The sequence below is a fragment of the Alosa alosa genome, chromosome 1 (genome assembly GCF_017589495.1).
Source record: "Alosa alosa isolate M-15738 ecotype Scorff River chromosome 1, AALO_Geno_1.1, whole genome shotgun sequence".
Classification (NCBI taxonomy): domain Eukaryota; kingdom Metazoa; phylum Chordata; class Actinopteri; order Clupeiformes; family Clupeidae; genus Alosa; species Alosa alosa.
This window is the reverse complement of record NC_063189.1, coordinates 17,849,426-17,868,647: the sequence shown is the minus strand read 5'-3', so window position 1 is coordinate 17,868,647 and position 19,222 is coordinate 17,849,426. Positions and strand designations below refer to the sequence as shown.

Genomic DNA, 19,222 nt, shown 5'->3' with positions numbered 1-19,222 from the left:
AATAAATAATCACCTGTGCAAAGAATAGCTATGACTTCATCATCATAAATTAATCATATTTGTATGCACTTTTCTGCAGCTTCACTGCACCACAGTGCCTTGTCCATGTTGCCAGAGTTACTGTCAGTCAAGTTGTTTTTGCACAGTAGCTTAAGCTGGGCTATGCTCATGGTATGGTTAGCATGTGGCAGAACCGAATGAAAATTATGTGATAATGGAAGTTCTCATTAGCCAGGATGTTGGCTGGTTTGTTAGTCATCTTCCACCCCCACCTCCAAATCCCCTCCAGCGCACCTGTCATGAACTACAGAGTCCATTAGAACAGCAAGTTCTGGACTGTCCTCTACCCCTGGTGACACATCTCCATGGCAATGAGCTGAGCTCTCTGTTCTGTGTGAAGGGTTGTGTCCCCAAGCCAGTGGCACGCTCCTGTGATGTAGCTGCACCAATCACAGCAGAAGACAGGTCTTGCTATGCAAATGAGGGCCAAGGGCGACAAAAGTGCATCTAGAGTGTGTAATATGCAAATACTCTTGCAACTAAAAGAAAAAAATCAAAGACCTTTCTGCTTATTGTGGAGCTCCAGTGTGTGTGTGTGTGTGTGTGTGTGTGTGTGTGTGTGTGTGTGTAAGCATGCCCTAGTGCAAATGCTGTACATTTTGGAAACAGGACCCTCTGTTATGCCAGACTGCCACTGATTAGGCTATGTAGTGAACTGAATACAATCAGCCTAAAAGGCACACACCCCATTACCGCTTAAAATCCTACAACATCCGTTACTAAGCAACAGGTATAGCAGATTACTACTGTGCCCATACCTGCTGAGCGTTGTGCTCCTCAAGTATTTGGGCAGGAAGTACACACAGTGAGCTCCTGAATTCACACATACCTCCACACCAATGTCACAGCAGCCCTGCTTGCCTCTGACTCAAAATGTTATATCTAATGATTTATTGGGCTATATTTTAGCAATCTGAAACTCCTGGTCAGAAACACAATGTTTAAGGCATGTCCAGTCCACATTCGCTTATTTACCTGCGTGATTTTGTGATCAGATGCCAGACATATTGTTCAAAGGGATTGTTCTTATGTTTCTTAATCAGTCATGGGTGTGTTTTGGGCGTAGTTATTTATTTTCACTATAGACTGACAAGGGATTACAATCGAAAACACAGCCTGAAAAAAAAAACACTTACCCCAATAATGTTTGAATGACTGAGTAAAAATCCTAAGGATATTTATCCTGCCAACGAGTCATTTGGGACTTGTTGCTTAGGGCTGCTTACATCTTGCGTCTTCAGCTGTGCTTTATATGCACCTTTCGCTTTAGACCAGGTTTTTCTTGGTCAGTGGCGTAATGATTTTTAGAGGGGGTAAGATAGCGATTTTTGGATGATGTGCCTGGCCACACCTATTTTTTTAATTAACACACCCTTGAGCGCAATGTTCAATTGAAGTGGAGCGCATGGCGAAAAATTCATCACTGAATTGGGTGAAAGATATGAACAAGACTTGTGCCGCGCTTGGTGCCACGTTGCGCCAAGTGTATGATAGGGCCCATTGAGTCTGAATGTATTCATATGGGAAACCTAAGAAATATGTTTGCTTCATATCCTGTGTTGTCTGTGCTTGTCTAAAGTGCTCACTTATGAAATGATCTTGAGAGGAAGTGTGTCAAAACTTCAGCCACTGCTTATGTGATAGCTGTGATGTAATTAAATGAATATGGGTATGTGTTTAAAGCTCCCCTTGAAGTGAAATGGTGTAATTAGAGCAATCTTTCAAACATCTCTGCATGATGAATGCTCGGCTAATGGCTAACAGCCTTCACTTTCAAGAACTACGCAGATGTCCGAAAAGGAAATTAACAATAGCTATTACACATCTGCCTGCACATTCGAATGTCTGCTCAACAGACATGACAGGAAAAAATGACATGAAAAGATGACAAAAAAGAACATGACAGAATGCAGTGACGGCCACTGAATGGGAGAGACAGGCAGACATTTGGTCTGCACTGCATGTCCAGGGGCATTTCCCACTAGGAACTCAAAGCAAGCAATGCTGCGCGCCGTGTCTTCAGCCATACACAGTCTGAACAGATTAGTGCGAGTGCATGTCCATCGTAAGCCATTTTGGTGAAGGGCTGGGTTTGCATGAGAGAGAGTAAGAGTGACCAACAGCAGAAAACCCATCCTTCACAGCCATTTCCTCAGCTTCTCAAAGGAAGCCCTCCAGCACACTCGCTCATACACCCTCTTACAATGGCTACATACAGTACCAATATGAAACAATTAGAACTGCTATGTTGAATTGACACTGTTCCAGAGATAACACATTAATTACACCAAGGTATCCATGACCAAAACAGCAATGGAGTTGCAAAAAGCTAGCCTTTCCTTGGGTTGTAAGTTATTCCTAAAACTCAATTATTGGTTAGAATTGGCATTTCCCAAGAAACACATTAGTTTTACAAAATTAAAGTTATTATATGAATCAGATTTCCACAAAGCTAATGATTTCACACAAAGGTGTCCACTGCTAGCCTGGCTAGCGCCACCACTTCTCAATGAGACGTGGTCTGGGAACCAAACGTTCATTTTCTCGTATTTGAAAAAAATGCCCAGATCCGTTTATTGGGTGCCACGGATGTCTATCAAATGCGTCTGTGCATAGCTCATCATCATCTTGCTTTCCCCCCTGTTCTGTGATTGGTTCCCTATCTCAGGCGAAAATTTGCTCCATGGTCTCCAGGCTGCCTTAGCAGCGTGAATCAAATCGCGCGCAAGGCAGCATGGGAACACCCAGGCTAGTCCACTGCAGCCACATTAGAAAGGAGTTAATTGAAATAAAACTGGAGAGACACTCAGTATGCCCCTTTACAGGATAAAGTACCACAAAAATACCACAGTCCTCTACACCTCCAGTCCAGACATCAATTGGGGATGCTGGCCATAGAGACAGAGTGCCAACGGAAAATCTGATACTGACAAACAGTAAGATAAAAAAGAATTTTAAAAAAATCACGCCAATATACGTATGAATCTGTAGGCCTAGATGATAGGGTAACTATTAACTGTAATGCTTAAAGTCCTGTAGGTTAATACGCTGTGATGAGTGCTTATGTCTGTAGACATTTCAAACCTCCTTTCCCAACATTTTCTAACCTAGTGTACTTTATCGTGGTTACTAAGGTACATGATATTACTACATGGGTACTATGGTGCCTCTCTGATCCTTTGTTAATTTCTCTGGCCATAGCCCTGGATTCTCTGTTCTGCATTGCTCTGCCTACTTTCCAGTTCCTCTTCTGTCATGTCCTCACTGTGCTCAGAGCAATCATGGTCTCTGCTCTCTTCACTTCCATTATCCTCAATCACATCTTCTTTTATCTTTCTCTACATGAAGGATTCTCTACATGTAGGATACATTTAGCACATTAGCACTTATCCCCTGACTAGAACTGACACTTGACTGTCGGCTATACGGAAAATAGCCCTCACTGATGCACTAACTTGTACTCTACCCTAATTGTTTACCATGTTGAGAGTCACTTTGCCTAATTCTGCTAAATGTAATGTAATGTAATGAAAAGAAGTCTGTTAACAATTGTTTCCCCTCATTTTGTTTTCTCTCCTTTCTTTTTTGGTGGCCTGTTTTAGCTTTCTTGGAGAAAGACATTTGTACAGCAGCATAGTTTGCACTCCACCACTAGCACTCATGCTCAACTGAACTAACATAATGGACTAAACCATGTGGCAAGGCACCTAACCTCACTGCTCCCCGAGCGCCGCTGTTGTTGCAGGCAGCTTAGAAATGTACCTGGTACATATTTTTTTTCCAACCCGAATTTGTGCGGTTGAAATAGAATTATTTGATTTCAATTACTCAATATTCATTTATTTTTAATTCAACATGAAGTTTTGTTTTGAAAACTTTGTTGGCATCTTTGTCCCTCCATAGCCATGCACTAGACCCGTTACAGTTTGCATACCAGGAGAAAGTGGGCGTGGACGATGCCATGGGAATAGTGCTGTGAGAATCATGTTCTTTGATTTCTCAAGTGCTTTTAACACCATCCAGCCCCTCAGATTGGGAGACAAGCTCTTGCAGATGGGTGTGGTGGTGGATTTTCACAGGTCTAAGCCCACTCTGCTACCAGTCCACATTGATGGGGTCAATGTGGAGGTGGTTAGCACCTACAAGTATCTGGGTCTCCACCTGGACAATAAACTGGACTGGTCAGCCAACACTGATGCACTCTACAAGAAAGGGCAGAGCAGGCTGTACTTCCTGAGGAGGCTGCGGTCCTTCAATGTGTGCAGTAACCACCTCAGGATGTTCTACCAGTCTGTTGTTGCCAGCGTCCTCTTCTATGCAGTAGTATGTTGGGGAGGAAGCACAAGGAAGAAGGATGCGGGGCGAATTGACAGGCTGGTAAGGAAAGCTGGCTCTGTAGTGGGAGCTGAACTGGAGTGCATCACTTCATTATCTGACAAAAGGACCCTGAACAAACTGATCAACATCTTGGACAATGAGTGTCACCCACTCCACAGCACTATTCATTTGTCCCCAGGGCCATTGAACTGTTCAATGCCTCACTTAAGGGAAGAGGAGAGATAGACTTCTCTGCATAGTCTGTCTGCCTCTTCACCCCCTCCATGTTTGGATACTGTCTGTCCACTAGCCACTTTTACCACTGTCTTTCTGCCTCACTGTTTGCGTGCTATATTAGCACATTAGCACATATGCTAACCCCTCCCTCCATGCCACAGCCGAACTGTAGCCACACTTATACCTTTTCTTAAAATAGTTAAATATATAGATATATAGACTTTACTTTACTTTATTTCTGCATTGTTGCACTGTTGGACTTACTCATTTGCACTATCACCATGATCACTATCACCATTGCACTATCACCATGACACTCATTCACACAGAGCACCTTACCTTACCTTACTATGCACAGAGAATCACAGGCTCAGTCCCTGCCTCAGTCATTGCAAGCGCCTCTGATTGATTAATCACCACTATGTGGATACTGTTTTTAGAATTGATTTAGATTAAGTGCTAGTTAGTATTATTTGTATTTTAGTATATTTAGCATATTCTTTATCTTCTACTGTCCTTATTCTGCTGCTGCTGAGACCTTGACTTTCCCCTGGGGATCAATAAAGTATCTATCTACTGTATCTATCTATCTATCTATCTATCTATCTATCTATCTATCTATCTATCCCCCCTCAGATTGAGCATTGCCAATGGTAAGTTCCCAGACCCTACATCTTGATGTGGGTCTGGCTCGTTAGGCTATAAACAGTACACATTTCTGAAGGATTCCCAAACCCAGGTCAATCCTTTAACCAATGAGACAAAGATAATACTCTACATTTCAGAGCTAAAAAGGGCAGAAACAACAGCCAATTTGGTGGCGCTAGCCATCTTCTTGTCTCCTAAATCAGTCTTAAATATATATACTGTTGTCTTTCATTAGGTATGCACCATTTGACTCTTAGAGTGTGTCTGTTATACACAGCTGTCACCATCACAACTGAACCAGAGAGTCTTCATTACTTCATTGTCATCCCATTCGCAAGAACACTCATTCTCTTTTCCTCTCTTTCTCACACACACACACACACAGACACACACACATCTGCCATCTGTGTGAGAAATAGGAAAGAAAGAAAGAAATAATTGGCTGGGTTAATTTCCTTCCAACAGGCCAATTCCACCTTGCAAAGAGAAGGCGAAAGCAAGACACATCAAGACCACAGTGGGGGCTTGTCTCGATTCATTAAAACACAGGAGCTTTCGCGACATGTTGAATTATCCAGTGACGGCACTGAATCCCTTGATACGAAGAGACCTTTTCTCCACTGAGCGTCCCTGCGAAACGCCACTCAGTATGTACCCCATAAAAGATTCATGACAGGGGCATAAACAAGACATGGCTGTGACATGCAGAGGATGAGGAAGCAGAGCCTAGAAAGCAGACGCTTCACGTCTCATACATATGAAATGGCCTGGTCGCTTTCACAAGGGACTCTCCCATACGGAGATGGAATGTAGTTCATGACATAAAATATAAGCTACAACACAGCTTCTGTGCTTTTCAAAAAAATAACCATCGCAGCATAGCAGTGGACGTGTAAAGGGTTTAGGGAGAAGCTAAAATAAATGTACACAGTGTGGGCCTACAAAAATGTTGCAGCCATTTGACTAAACCTAGATATATAATAGGGCTGTCAATCTTCCTCCATAATCCCATTCAAATTTCATTAGTTATTATTTTTAATAACCGATTTATATTTGAATATTTAAATAATGCTCGAATTTGGCCTATTGTTAATATTTACTATGCATCTCTATACACTGTATAAATGGGCTTATGCATTGCCAATGCCTCTATAAATGCGTGGTTGACTTGTTATATTGAACAAAAGCTCAAGTCTACCAACGATATCTGTGCAACTTCAGTGGTTTCAGTTCAATTTCAGGACGTTACAAAAAGGCACAGACCCAGAGTCAAATAAGTTGCAGCTCCAGAACTTGTTACTTATGAGCTTCATTGAGATTCACTCGTTTTACAGTGGCTCTGAGATTTCTGAGATTTCTGAGATTTGCATATGAAAGATGACAATTGGGATTTTGAGGTTCCCTGTATGTCCATTTTACACACCAAACTACCGTTATTCAACTATGCCAAGGTAAACTCGGTTTTAAATTCTATCTTTATTATTCTATAGATTAAAACAGCACAGTAGCTTCCTCTGACATGGACTGAATGGGTGACTGGCCTGACGGGCCTCTCAGTGAACCCTGCTTGTATGCACTTTGCTATGGACGATTATAAGGTCATCTTACATCCAAACCCCTTGCGCCAATCTAAGGTGCTGAACTCAGCCCTTAAAAGAAGAGTCAAAGAACTGCCTGCCTTTCACCCTGATGTTCAGCAAAGGGGAGATGTGGTTACACAAACTTTGCCCGGTGAGAGTGCCATGTGCCTACGCCAACTGAACATGCCCCTTGCGCAAAATGCTGTTCGTTTGCAAAGAGGGAATATCCAAGCAAAGGCTCTCTCAGTGGGATATCCAAGCAAAGGCTCTCTCACTGGTTGGTCAAGGCCATTCCTCTAGCCTACGGAGCATCAGGTGTAAGTCCCCCCTGAAAAATTGAGAGCCCATTCCACAAGGAACATACTGTAGCTGCCTCTTGGGAAGCTAGGAAAGGTGCCTCTATCAAACAGATTTGCTTAAGTGCGAGCTGGGGTTCAGGTGACATGCTTTTAGTCAGGATATAGCTCGTAACCTGCTCCATGCTCTCAGCATCACAACTGTAAGTGCCAGCGAGTGTCATTCCTGATACCTGCGTGAATCATAAACAAGTGGAAAACTGAGACTTCACTCTAAAAGAGTAAATAACACGCCAACACATGTAAACCTCAACAGGCTGACTGTACAGATAGAAGCAGAATCACTGGTGCCATGTGATGAATAAAGTGCTTGAAAGGTCTGCAGGTACAGTAACTGCAAAGGAGTATTATGATCAAATGAGTACAACTGTGTTGTTTGTTCTGACTTCTCCCCAGGCAACTGCCTCTGACACTGTTGATCTCTTGCTTGGAACCAAATGAAATTGAATTAAATAAACATACAACAAAAAAAAGACTTGACCTTCAGGAAGCAATTAATGTGTTTACACAAGGCGTGGGCTGAGGCTATTTTTGTGATGCTTCTTTCTGCAAAGTCTCAATGGAGCACGGTCATGGCAATTGATTGCAACTCATAAAACTGTCCGTTTTTTTGTGTGTGAGGGCACGAATGTGAAAGCACTTGGAAAACTCCTAAGAAATCATACATGAAAGACAAATACCAAATTCACTAAGATGGTAACAAACTCTTCACACCTCTCTATATAATCTATTGCCATTGTCTTTTGTTTATATTTTTGTATAAGTAATATCAATAGAGCAACAAATACACATGGGACTCAATTTCCTACTCTGCCAGCCACAACTTGGTCTCTGCTTAAAAGTAATAGAGAAACAAAGGGTGATTGAAAGGTTGTGAGAGACGGAAAGAGAGTGATCTAAACACAGTGATATCTCATTGAGGCTCTGAGTCTCCTCTCACAATTCAAGTAGGAGGCTTGATCTGCTCAGAGCATCTAAACAACCCCCTGCCGCTCTATTCCTTTTTGCCCCCCCTCTGTCTCTCTTCTCTGCTTTCTCTCCCCCATCCTCTCTTTCTTCTCCCCTCTCTCTACATTTCTCTCTTCTCCCCCCTCTCTCATTCCTCCTCTCTCTATCTCTTTTCTGCTCTATCTCTCTTCCTCTCTTTAACCTACAGTAATCCTGCCACCAGGACTCCATGATAACTCCGATCCTCCCTCGTCTGCTAGCCCTAAGGGCTTGGTGCCATGGTGACTCCAATCCTGCCTCGTCTGCTAGCCCTCAGGGCTTGGTGCCATAGATAAGGGTACTAGTGACCGACTCAGAGTCTCCTCCTCTCGAGTACAGCGGGGAACGCATTTCATATTAAAACCTAATTGGCCACTTGAGCTACCCACGGCTGCATTTATTGGTTTGGGACAGGTCTTCCATGTTGCCCATGCCAAGAGTGAGGGTTGAGTGTTGTGAGCTAGCAGACACATGTGGTGGGCGCTGTTAAGTCATGGGAGCGTGTGTTGTGTCTAGACCATCTAGTCTGTTTTCTCTTTTTCCACCCCCCACCTCCCACTTGTTCCTACTCAGATGGCTGTCACCTATTGGGAGAAAAAACACAAAGCAGTAGTTTGTTTCCCCCGACAGCATTGCAGCCTGCGATGGATACGGCCCAGACGTGGCCATGGTCCGCTCCACTCTAAAGCGCAATCTGGACTGGATTTACCGAGCCCACTGCGCTTTTCAAATCTACACCTGCAGAATGGCTACAGGCAGACACAACTGTCTGATGCTCATCAACTGTTTTTAAGCTGGAGAATGGCGCCTGTGTCACTGGAAAGGCTTTATAGAATCATTTTGTTTAATTTTGCATTTAATTGTCACTTTCAACTTGTTAGGATTATTGCTACTTTCTTGTAAGATTCCCTGTTACCATCTAATACCTAATGGTGGCAAGAATAAGTGGTCATACTGTATGCTTCACAAATTACAATACTGTCCTGGAGAGGGCTTTGCTGCTGTGTAATGTGTGTAATAAGAGTATAAATGATCAAAACTCAGTTCAAGTTCTGGCACCGACATAAAACACAGAGTGCAGAGTGGGATAAAAACAATCTAAATAATCTGTTCATCTCTACAAAATAAGCATTAAAAAGTTCTTTCAGCAATGGTTGAGCATGTGGACACAAACATTGCAGTGCAGACACAAACACACACAAAATTCACTTTTATGGTCTAAAACAAGGAGGAAAAATCAACTACGTACCCATAGTGTGCTACATTTACTCTTAGTCCAACTGTAGCTAATGTGCACAAGATTAATTGCATAAATAATAATAATATAAATATAATAATTAAAAATCAGTTGAACATAAAAGGACACATTTACTGAGCACAGCAGCTTTGATGTTAAGAGCGGCCAGCTTTGAATGCAGACAGTGGTGTTGGCTACACTGTCCACTCAAGGCTGAAGTCCCCTGTGACGGCATCATTACTCATGACAGCTGTGAGGATAAGGCTGCCAACCTGTCCCAACACACCGCTGGTGTGGGCTGAGAGGGGGAAAGCAAAGCTGGACACCATCAGAGAAAACAAATAAAGTGGTGCAGTGGAGTGGCAACTTACCAAGACTGAGCTCCAGGTGCTGCACCCTTGAGACACAGAGGACACCTATGAGCAAGACAAGATGAAAGAAGAGAAAAACAAACAAAAAAAGAAAAAAGGCAGCATTAAAGGCAGCATTAAAGGCAGCATTAAAGGTTGTCAACTTGATTCAAAAACGGAAATTACAGTGAAAAAGAATAAATACAGAGACAAAAGGGTGAGGACTCATTAAGTGAAAAAAGAAATTGCATTTGGAAGACCTTATTTCGTTACTTTAAGAAAGATAGTAACAACTGCAGCTCCTACATCAAAAACACACAGACACCACAAAACCTATGAGGTCTGATAAATCAGTACAACAAAAAAAAAACATATCGGTTCCATGCAAATCACGTAGCCCCTCATGCTTGCTCTGCCCTCCCTCCCCGCTATCTCGCGGCTCTAGGGACGCAGGGAAGTTGACGGATGGCCACAGCCGCCTTAGATTACGCAGCCGCACACTCATCTGTAATTGCCGTGGTGGTGCATGTCAGCGTGTGTGCGTCTCGGCATCCATCGCCGTGAGAGACCCCCATTGACAGCTGCACAGGAAAACGACAGAGGGGAAGACGCGTCAGCGGCACTCAGGTGGCACGAGAATGAGCAGTGGGGGGGGGGGGGTACACCTCGCCACCATGTCCTCAATCAGCTCCTCTGTGTGACAAATGGCCCCATTTACAGGGATGTAGAGAGTCTCCCATGTTGCCATCATGTCTACTAACTGGTGTAGGGTCATCAGCAAATCTCTCGGTTCAACTCTGTTTATTTAAGGTAACCCAATCGAGATCATTGGGGACAAATGTGAACGATGTTTGTGACAGTGGCCATATGGTCATGGTGTCTACTCTACACACAGACTGCAGTCTTGAATTTACAGTCTTTCAAGGATTATGATTAAATGCAACCCCATTACTTCTACCCTCTTTATGATGTCTTACACTCTTAAAATGAATGTGTTGTCCCATATCTGGACACAGAGATGTGTTAAAAAAACAGACATTCTAAATAAATCAATACATTCATTTTTAGTGTAGGAGAGGAAAGAGAAATGGGTGCTGGTGGAAGTGGCATTGCAGTTGTAATGTTAAAAGTCAGTTTGGGTCAAATCCAGACCAGGTCGGAAATGAAGCTCCACACTTTCCAACTTAATGTCTTGCTCCCCGTGCTAGGCGAGCTAGAGATTTCGTGACTGAGCGTTCAAGGTCAGTCAGAGCTGGTGCACTCAGCCAGCCATCGGCAGTGGGCATCAGAGACGAATGTGCCGAGCTCCCTGCCAGCCTGACTAAGCACATCCCGCTCTTGCCAGTGCGGCGCTTTGAAGGCTGGTGCCTGAAGCGACAGGGCTGTGACAGAGTCTGCGTCATGACAAGAGTCCTTGATAAACACAAAGGAAGCCTCGGAGGGGGAGGGCCAAGGTGTCGTGTATTGTAGCATTATTGTGATGTGCTCTTTCATTCGGACAAAAGGCGAACAAAGGCATCATAAAAAGGATAAAAGTATGATTGGGATTAGATAAAAAAAAGGGTGTGCATGTAACACAATATAATGAGAGGGTAGAACACAGCTGCTGTGCTTGGTTTGTGTGTCCTTACACTTATATGCATCATGTCCCATTTATGACTGATTATTTGACCTCCTGCAACTGTGTTTAGGTGTGTGTGAGAGTCTGTCCGATTAGTCTTCGACTGCTCTCCTCCTGCTCTGTGAGGAATTAGTCTCGGAGAGAGGAAGAGAGGCACTAACACTCATAATCATTACGGAGATCATAACTCCCCAGGGAGCACGACACACACCTGGACAGGGCCGCTCCAGCCACCACCGCCTGCCTTTATCACTCCATAAAGAGGCCCACTCACTCACACTCCGTTTGATTAACAAGGCCGCAGCAGGAGGCCTCATGGCCGCTGCACCACAACAGGGTTGGCATTTCCCACCGGCGTCAGTGGAGAGGAGGGTGGCCGTGGGGAGGAGAGAGGGCAAGAGGGAAGGACCAGAGGAGAGAGAGATCAGGGAAAGAGAGAGGGAGGACAAAAGGGAAAGGGATGAAAATTGAAGGGAACAGCTGCTTAGTCCTGCAAAATTTGTCTCCATCTCTTACTCTTGCTACTTTTGTGTATATAAATGTGTCTGTGTGTGTGTGTGTGTGTGTGTGTGTTTATGTGTGTATTCCTATGCGTGTGTATGTGTGTGTGCCTGCTTGCCTGTATGTGTGTGTCTTAAAGTATGTGTGTGTGTGTGTGTGTGTGTGTGTGTGTGTGTGTGTGTGTGTGCATGTGGGTGTGTTTATGTATGTGTGTGTGTGCATGCGTGCGGGTGTGTTTATGAGTGTGTGTGTGTGTGTGCATGCATGTACTTGTCTACCAGCTGTTTATATGTGTGAGCGTGCATTTTTATGTGTGTGTGTTCATGCATGTGAGTATGTGCGTGCCTCTGTGTGTGTGTGCGCGTGTGTTTATATGTGTGTGTGTGCTAGTGTAATGTGTGTGTGTGCACGCATGCATGTGTGCATGCTAGGGGTGTAAAGGCACACATATTCATACCGAACTGCTTAGGTACAGGACATTAGCTTCAACACAGATGTGTACTGAATGTACCAAATACAGTCTTTATCCATAATTAACAGGCTTTTTAGCTTGTGGATCATGTTCCAAATTCGAGTTCCCACACAAACATATGAAGTGACAGTGAATTTTAGGTTTGCAGTACCTACAGGCTTACCATACCGAAAATTGTGCATGTGTGCGCGTGTGTGTGTCTATGCATGTGTGTGCGTGCGCATTTTTTTTTTTAATTCGGAAGAAAAAAAACTTTACTAGCGTGGCGGTCATCATAAGAGGTTGGAGTGAACAGGACTGAGAAAGTTAAAGAAAGGAGGAGAGATCCTGGAGCCAAGCGATCTTGATAGTATACAGTCAGCCTTATGGTGAGGCAGGGATCCCCAATGTCACTCATCCATCAGTGCTCCCACTAGCAGGGGAAAAGGGGGAGGGGAGTGGAGGATGCTGGGTAACGTATGCGAAGGTGCAGGAATAGAGGGGGTAATGAATGTGTAAATTCTCACAGATGGGCCCATGACCCCTTTACATATGATTACTGCCAGCTAGGTGCATGTGTGTGTTTGTGAGCATGTGGTCTTGGACAAATATATCTGCTAAATACCTTAACAATTGTGTATGTGAGCGGGGCAGAGGTGTCAGCAAAGGTGAGAATGAGAGCACATGTCACAGGAATCAAAATGTGATCATGCGTTTCAGTACAAACCAAAACAAAGGCCACACACTCTATTTCGTTGGACCACCTTTAGTTTTGATTACGGCATGCATTCGCTGTGGCATCGTTTCCACAAGCTTTTGCAATGTCACAACATTTATTTCCGTGGTGACGGGAGATTCGGACCACTGCGCAGTCTTCTCCAGCACATACCAAAGATTCTCAATGGGGTTAAGGTCTGGACTCTGTGGTGGCCAATCCATGTGTGAAAATGATGTCTCATGCTCCCTGAATCACTCTTTCACAATTTGAGCCCGATAAATCCTGGCATTGTCATCTTGGAATATGCCCGTGCCATCAGGGAAGAAAAAATCCATTGATGGAATAACCTGGTCATTCAGTTTATTCAGGTAGCCTGACCAACTGCAGCAACCCCAAATCATAGCACTGCCTCCACAGGCATTACCTATTTGCTTAGTTAATCCAGGTGGTGACCTTTTTCTTGGCCAGACAGTGTATTTGTATGTGTAATGTGTATGTGTAAATGTGGGTGAGAGAGAAAGAGAGGAGTGAGACAAATGAGGGGTGAAATAATATGTATGAGAATGTGAGCATTTATATGGAGTGAATAGCAGTGTGGAGAGAGGGAAAGAGAAAGAGAGAGAGAGAGGGGAGAGAGAGAGAGAGAAAGAGAGAGAGAAAGAAAGAGAGAGAGAGAAAGGGAAAGGGAGAGAGAGAGAGAGGGAGAAAGGGGCTCATTTACGCAAGATAATGCAGATTTTACCCACAGCTTCACTGCATTCCTCTAATCTCCTCTCTCTCCACTCCAGAATGTGCTCGCTTGCATAAAATGAACCAGGCCATGCCTTACGCGCACAAAAAGAAATAAAGTGAAGGGAGAGAAAAAAGGCAACTAGCACTGCATTTCTTATCATCACCACTGCGCGCACGCACCGCCTTCATGAATACATATTACATTACTGCAGCTAAACCTGTCCATGATATTCATCTTCATTCCTTTGAATATCATTTACCTGTGACAATGTGCCCCATTTAACCATCAAAAAGAGACCACTACATTGGGGTGTCGCAGGGGTGTCAATATTCGTCACCGGAGTGTGATGATTCAATCACAGCATCACACCTCCATTACCGGGAGAGGTGGAGTGGCGGCCCAAGGCTGGGGGGAGGAAGGAAGTACAGGCCAAACATGAAGCTTGGTCGATTGACGCTTACGAGTCAGATGGGGCTCAATTAAGGGCTAGGCTGTCTCACAGTAGGGCTGCAGGCCACAGGTGCAGACGCACCAATAATTCAATATGGAGCGAGTGACGTGATGTAGCGAGGTGGTTTCCAGACACCCCCCCACACACACACACACACACACACACACACACACACACACACACACACACACACACACACACACACACACACCACCCACCACCACCAAATGAATGGGATGTGCTGGCAGCAGGCTTACTGCTGCTGTTAGTGCTCCATTGCATTGTTTACAGTTTGCATTGACAAGGAAGGAGCACTTATGTAGTTCTGTCTGTCTGTCCAGTGTGTGCAAAAATGGTATTGCTCTTCGCTCTGTGAAATGTGTAACACCTGTTAACATATTGCTTCAGGAGCACAGGGGGAACTGGCACAGAGCTCCCATTGGAGTTTCTCACTTTTACATTTTGATTTAAACAGTGCTAGTTCTAATATTGGAGTGATTCAGCCAAGGTTGCTGATAGTTCAAAATGATAATGTATTTGTTTTCTATCACTTTCAACAATGTCAAAACTGAGTAGTAAGATAATAAATAGGCTAATATTAATTTGGTTTGAAAACATTATCAAACAGCTAACAATGTTATGCTAATATAAGATAGCTAACTCTGACACATTAGCTTGCTTATCTTGTAAAACTAAGTGTGCAGATGCATTCTCAGAAAAAAACTATTTTCCAAAATGATTTGAGAAGATGAAGGCAATGTTGCTGTATAAGCAAATGGGGATGATGTGAGTGCGCCACTATGACTGTGTCGTCTAGGCTCACAGGTTAGTGAAGGAGTGCTTCATCTAGCTAGCTAGTCGCGCTCAGCTGACACCAGTGTTAGTACTTCAGTCCGAGACTCGAACTCGAGTCCGAGTCATTAGCTAAATTTAGAGACTCGTGACTTGACTTGGACTTGAGCACTGAATGACTCGAACTTGGACTCGGACTCGTGCATTCGCACTCACGATGACTCGTCGAGGACTCAACTTTTTTTTGTAATATATCATAAGGCTATAATTGGGGGCCAAGCAGCGAAGCTGCGAGGACCTCATTGTGTTTCTACGTTTTCCTATTATTATTATTATATGCAATGGAAGTCAATGGCAGCCCATAGAACCGTCTGGTAAAAAGTTGGGAAATTTGGTACACTAATTGGGAAGTTTCATGTCAGCAACTCGAACCCTCTAGCGCCACCAACAGGCCAAAGTTGGAAGTGTGTTCACTCACGTAACTCAAAAGTCAGGTATCGTTGGAATCCTTGGACCAAGCCGAGTTCAACGCACCCTATGACGTCATTTTCCGCCATGATGGATTTTCCGCCATTTTGGATTTCATCAAAAACACTTAAAATGTATCAGGGGTCACATACTTTCTCTGATTCCCACCAAATTTTACCCAGATCATCTTCAGACCAAGCCTCACAAAAGTTATCACTTTTAGCCTTGAAGTATTACCGTTAAGCCCCGTAACAGCCAATCAAAATTCTTGGCGCCGCCAAACAGGAAGTGAGCTCATATCTCAGCAACCCTTGCAGTCATCAAATCCAAACTTGGTATATGGACTCATGACCCCATCAGGAGGACGCTCTACAAATTTGGTGACCTTTGACCTCTAGGGAGCGCTGTAAATCAGTAACATGTCTTTTGGACTGTAGATGCTGTTGTGCCTAGAATTACAATGTACTAGTGGTGTCTGGTAATACTGTGGAAGATCCTTATATCGACAGATGGCAATTCATGACATCAACATAATTGATTTGGCCGCCATATTGGATTTAAATAAAACCACTATCAAATTTCCCTAGGTCACAAATTTCATCGGATCCTCACCAAAATTGGCACAGACCATCTTCAGACCATGCCTTATCAGTGCTTTGATTTCCATAACAATTGACGGAAGCGTTTGCCCGTAGTAGCCAATCAAAATTGGTGGCGAAGCCGCCAAACAGGAAGTGAGCTCATATCTTAGCATCCGTAGCATCTATCAAAACCAATTGGTGAGCAAACTAAGTACATTGACTCCTGACCTAATTGGAAGAACACACAACCAATCTGGTAACCTTTGACCGCTAGGGGGCACTGTAATTAGCAAAACCTTTTTTTGCCCGTAGCTGCTGAAGTGTATTATTCTGCCATGGAAGTCTATGGCAGCCCATACTGATTAGAGACAGTGCTGTGATAAATTTCATCAAGTTTTAAGTCGGCACCTCATACACTCTAGCACCACCAACAGGTCAAAGTTGGATGTGCGTTCACGCACCTAACCTTTGACCTGTCGCTCTGAGTTTTCAAAAACCAGGTGTTGTTGGTGTCTTTGGACTAAGCTGAGTTCAATGCACCCTATGATGTCAATTTCCGCCATGATGGATTTTCCGCTATATTGAATTTTATCAAAAACACTTAAAAGTTTTCATAGGTCACAAATTTTGTCCGATTGACTCCAAACTTGATGCACATCATCTTCAGAGCATGTCTCACAAATGCATTGCTTTTTGTCTTTCGAACTAAAACCATTTGGCCATAATAGCCAATCGAAATTGGTGGCGAAGCCGCCAAACAGGAAATTACCTTGTAACTCAGCCAATCTTGGGTTGTTTGGCATGGAACTTGCTGTGACTGCTTAATGCTATATACCTGATGCAACCGCATTGAGTTACATGACAAATTTGGACTGCTGAACTGACTGCTTAGCCCCCTCATTGCTGCTTGCAGCTATATTTGTAGTATGTCATTAGGCTATAATTTGCTACATGGTTTTAATATCTAAATTATTTGTAATACTAATTTTAGTTCAAGGGAATGTTAGGCTACTGCTTCGTGTCATAGTACATCGCAAGTCACATCATGTTCACATGCAAAGCAAACTAACGTTAACTTTAACACCAAAATGCCTGAAGACATGGCCACAGCTATTTCAATGTAGTATTGCCAGGCAATATTAGTTCTCATACATGACATGACATTAACTAAGATTAGATTACACTCAGCCTAGGCTAAACATCACACACTGCTGCTGGATAGCTGATCATCGTGACTTGGTGTTTTTCCTGACTGACGCGAGAAGCGAAGTTCCATTCATTCATTTTAATTTGGGGCGTGCCTTGCCGTGCTTCTGTCTGTTAATTTGCAGCAGGCTATTATCGGATGAAAGAAAAATAAACTGAAAGTTTTCCCGATCAAGATATAGCATACTTTTTAATTTTGGTGTCATAAAATATAGAAGCATAACATTAAATTGCCTAGTAGATTGTCCATGTAAAGTGTCAATGTAGGCCTACGTGTCTGCGCAAGTGAAACTGACAAACTGAACCTCTCGTGGGTAGGCCAGAAACAACTATATTTAAAACCACGAATTACTGTTCAAACAAGCGATTTGATAGCCTAATCCACTGCACGAAAAAAAGGAAATAGCAACTTGTTCTATTTCTAACAGGTGAATATCATAGCAAATAGTAGGCTAGCCTATGGCGATGGCAGCTTAAAAAACATTTATTTCACTCATCTCGCGGAAATGAACGTAGAATGTGGCCTGTTGCGCAAAGAAATTAATTAGGCAGATGATCTGCATCTCCGTTAACCGAAAACTAGTTTTCATCTCTATTGTTGACGTGAAATATGTCTCCATAGTATCAGTGAAGTGATAACATTATGCAGTTGCAGGTAGCCAGTGTTCACGTCACTGGAGTCAGAAAGAAGCTACCAAGACGGGCCCTGCTCTGTTTATGTCCCTCCCAAACTGTGCTAAAATTGTGTAGGCTATTTAACAGCCAGAATTTTTTAAAAATGCCCGGGGGAGGCCCTTTTATGATCCACACTACCTCTTACAAAATAGGCCTACTCCAACGTCCATCTAGCTCTTGTGAAGTATGAACTTCTACAACACTATACAATTGTCAGCAGTCAGTAACAGCATAATGTGACTTAATGGCTTGTGTGATTGGGATGTGGATTGCTAATTTATTATGAGTAGGCCTATAGGCTATGGTATGGCTATGGTATGGTATTCTCTCCGATATAATAAATACAACACATTGGGTTTGGCAAGAAATTTGGCAATACTACTTTCACACAAGTGATGGCACCCCTGCTTGGAGACAGAAGATTGTCAGTTTTGCTTTTAAGGATTTCATCTGCAATGGGAAAAAAATGGAACGACATGTAGGCTATGCTTACTTTAGTGCTGGACTTGAACTCGAATTGATCAATAGGGACTCGACTCGGACTCAACGTGGATCAATAGTGACTTGACTCTGACTTGACTCGGATGAGTAGTGGACTCGACTCGGACTTGACTTGGAATTTTTTTTTAATGACTTGGACTTGACTCGGACTTGAACACTGGGGACTCGAACCTGGACTCGGACTCGAGGCATAGTGACTTGACTACAACACTGGCTGACACTCATGCAAACATTACATGTAGGGCTAAACCCTGAATGTTTTCGACTCTTGGTGTCTTGATTGTTTAACACTCTGTAAAGTGTCGAGACATGTGCAATGTTTTGGCGCTCTATAAGTGATATTAAATTAAAAAAATTGGCGATGCGCCTGCACTGAGGGGTCAGTGCAAATCCTTACTATTATACTCATCTCTATGGATAACATGCTGAAAGCTACAGTACGTACAGTACTGAGATATGATTTTAATGATAAGTGTCTATATATCTACTGTAGGTGCTGCACTGTGCCCTGGGCTATTGCAGTCACCAAAAATGAAAGGTAATGTGCAACATATTTCCACTGATTTGTGAATTTTTTTTCGCACCCACTTTTCCCTCTCCTTACCTCCTCTCTCCCTCTTCCTAGACATCCGTTTCTTCCCTTTTATTGTCAGTGAGACAAAGATAAACAAAACACACCTTGAGACTGGGAAATGTGTGGCTGTCAAGTTGTCTCCTCTGCCACCCTGCTCTCTGTAATTACGCCGTTTTAG

At 43.3% G+C, this 19,222-nt stretch overlaps 1 protein-coding gene across 3 annotated transcripts in view; it reads right to left on the bottom strand.

Moving 5' to 3' along the window:
- Positions 1–19,222, bottom strand: part of inpp4b (inositol polyphosphate-4-phosphatase type II B) — a 289,177-nt gene that overhangs the window by 175,131 nt on the left and 94,824 nt on the right. For all 3 annotated transcript variants that reach the window (XM_048266182.1, XM_048266276.1, XM_048266110.1), the window contains exon 4: positions 9,794–9,838. In XM_048266182.1, coding sequence (XP_048122139.1) covers positions 9,794–9,838 — 45 coding nt within the window. The remainder of the gene's footprint in view (positions 1–9,793; positions 9,839–19,222) is intronic.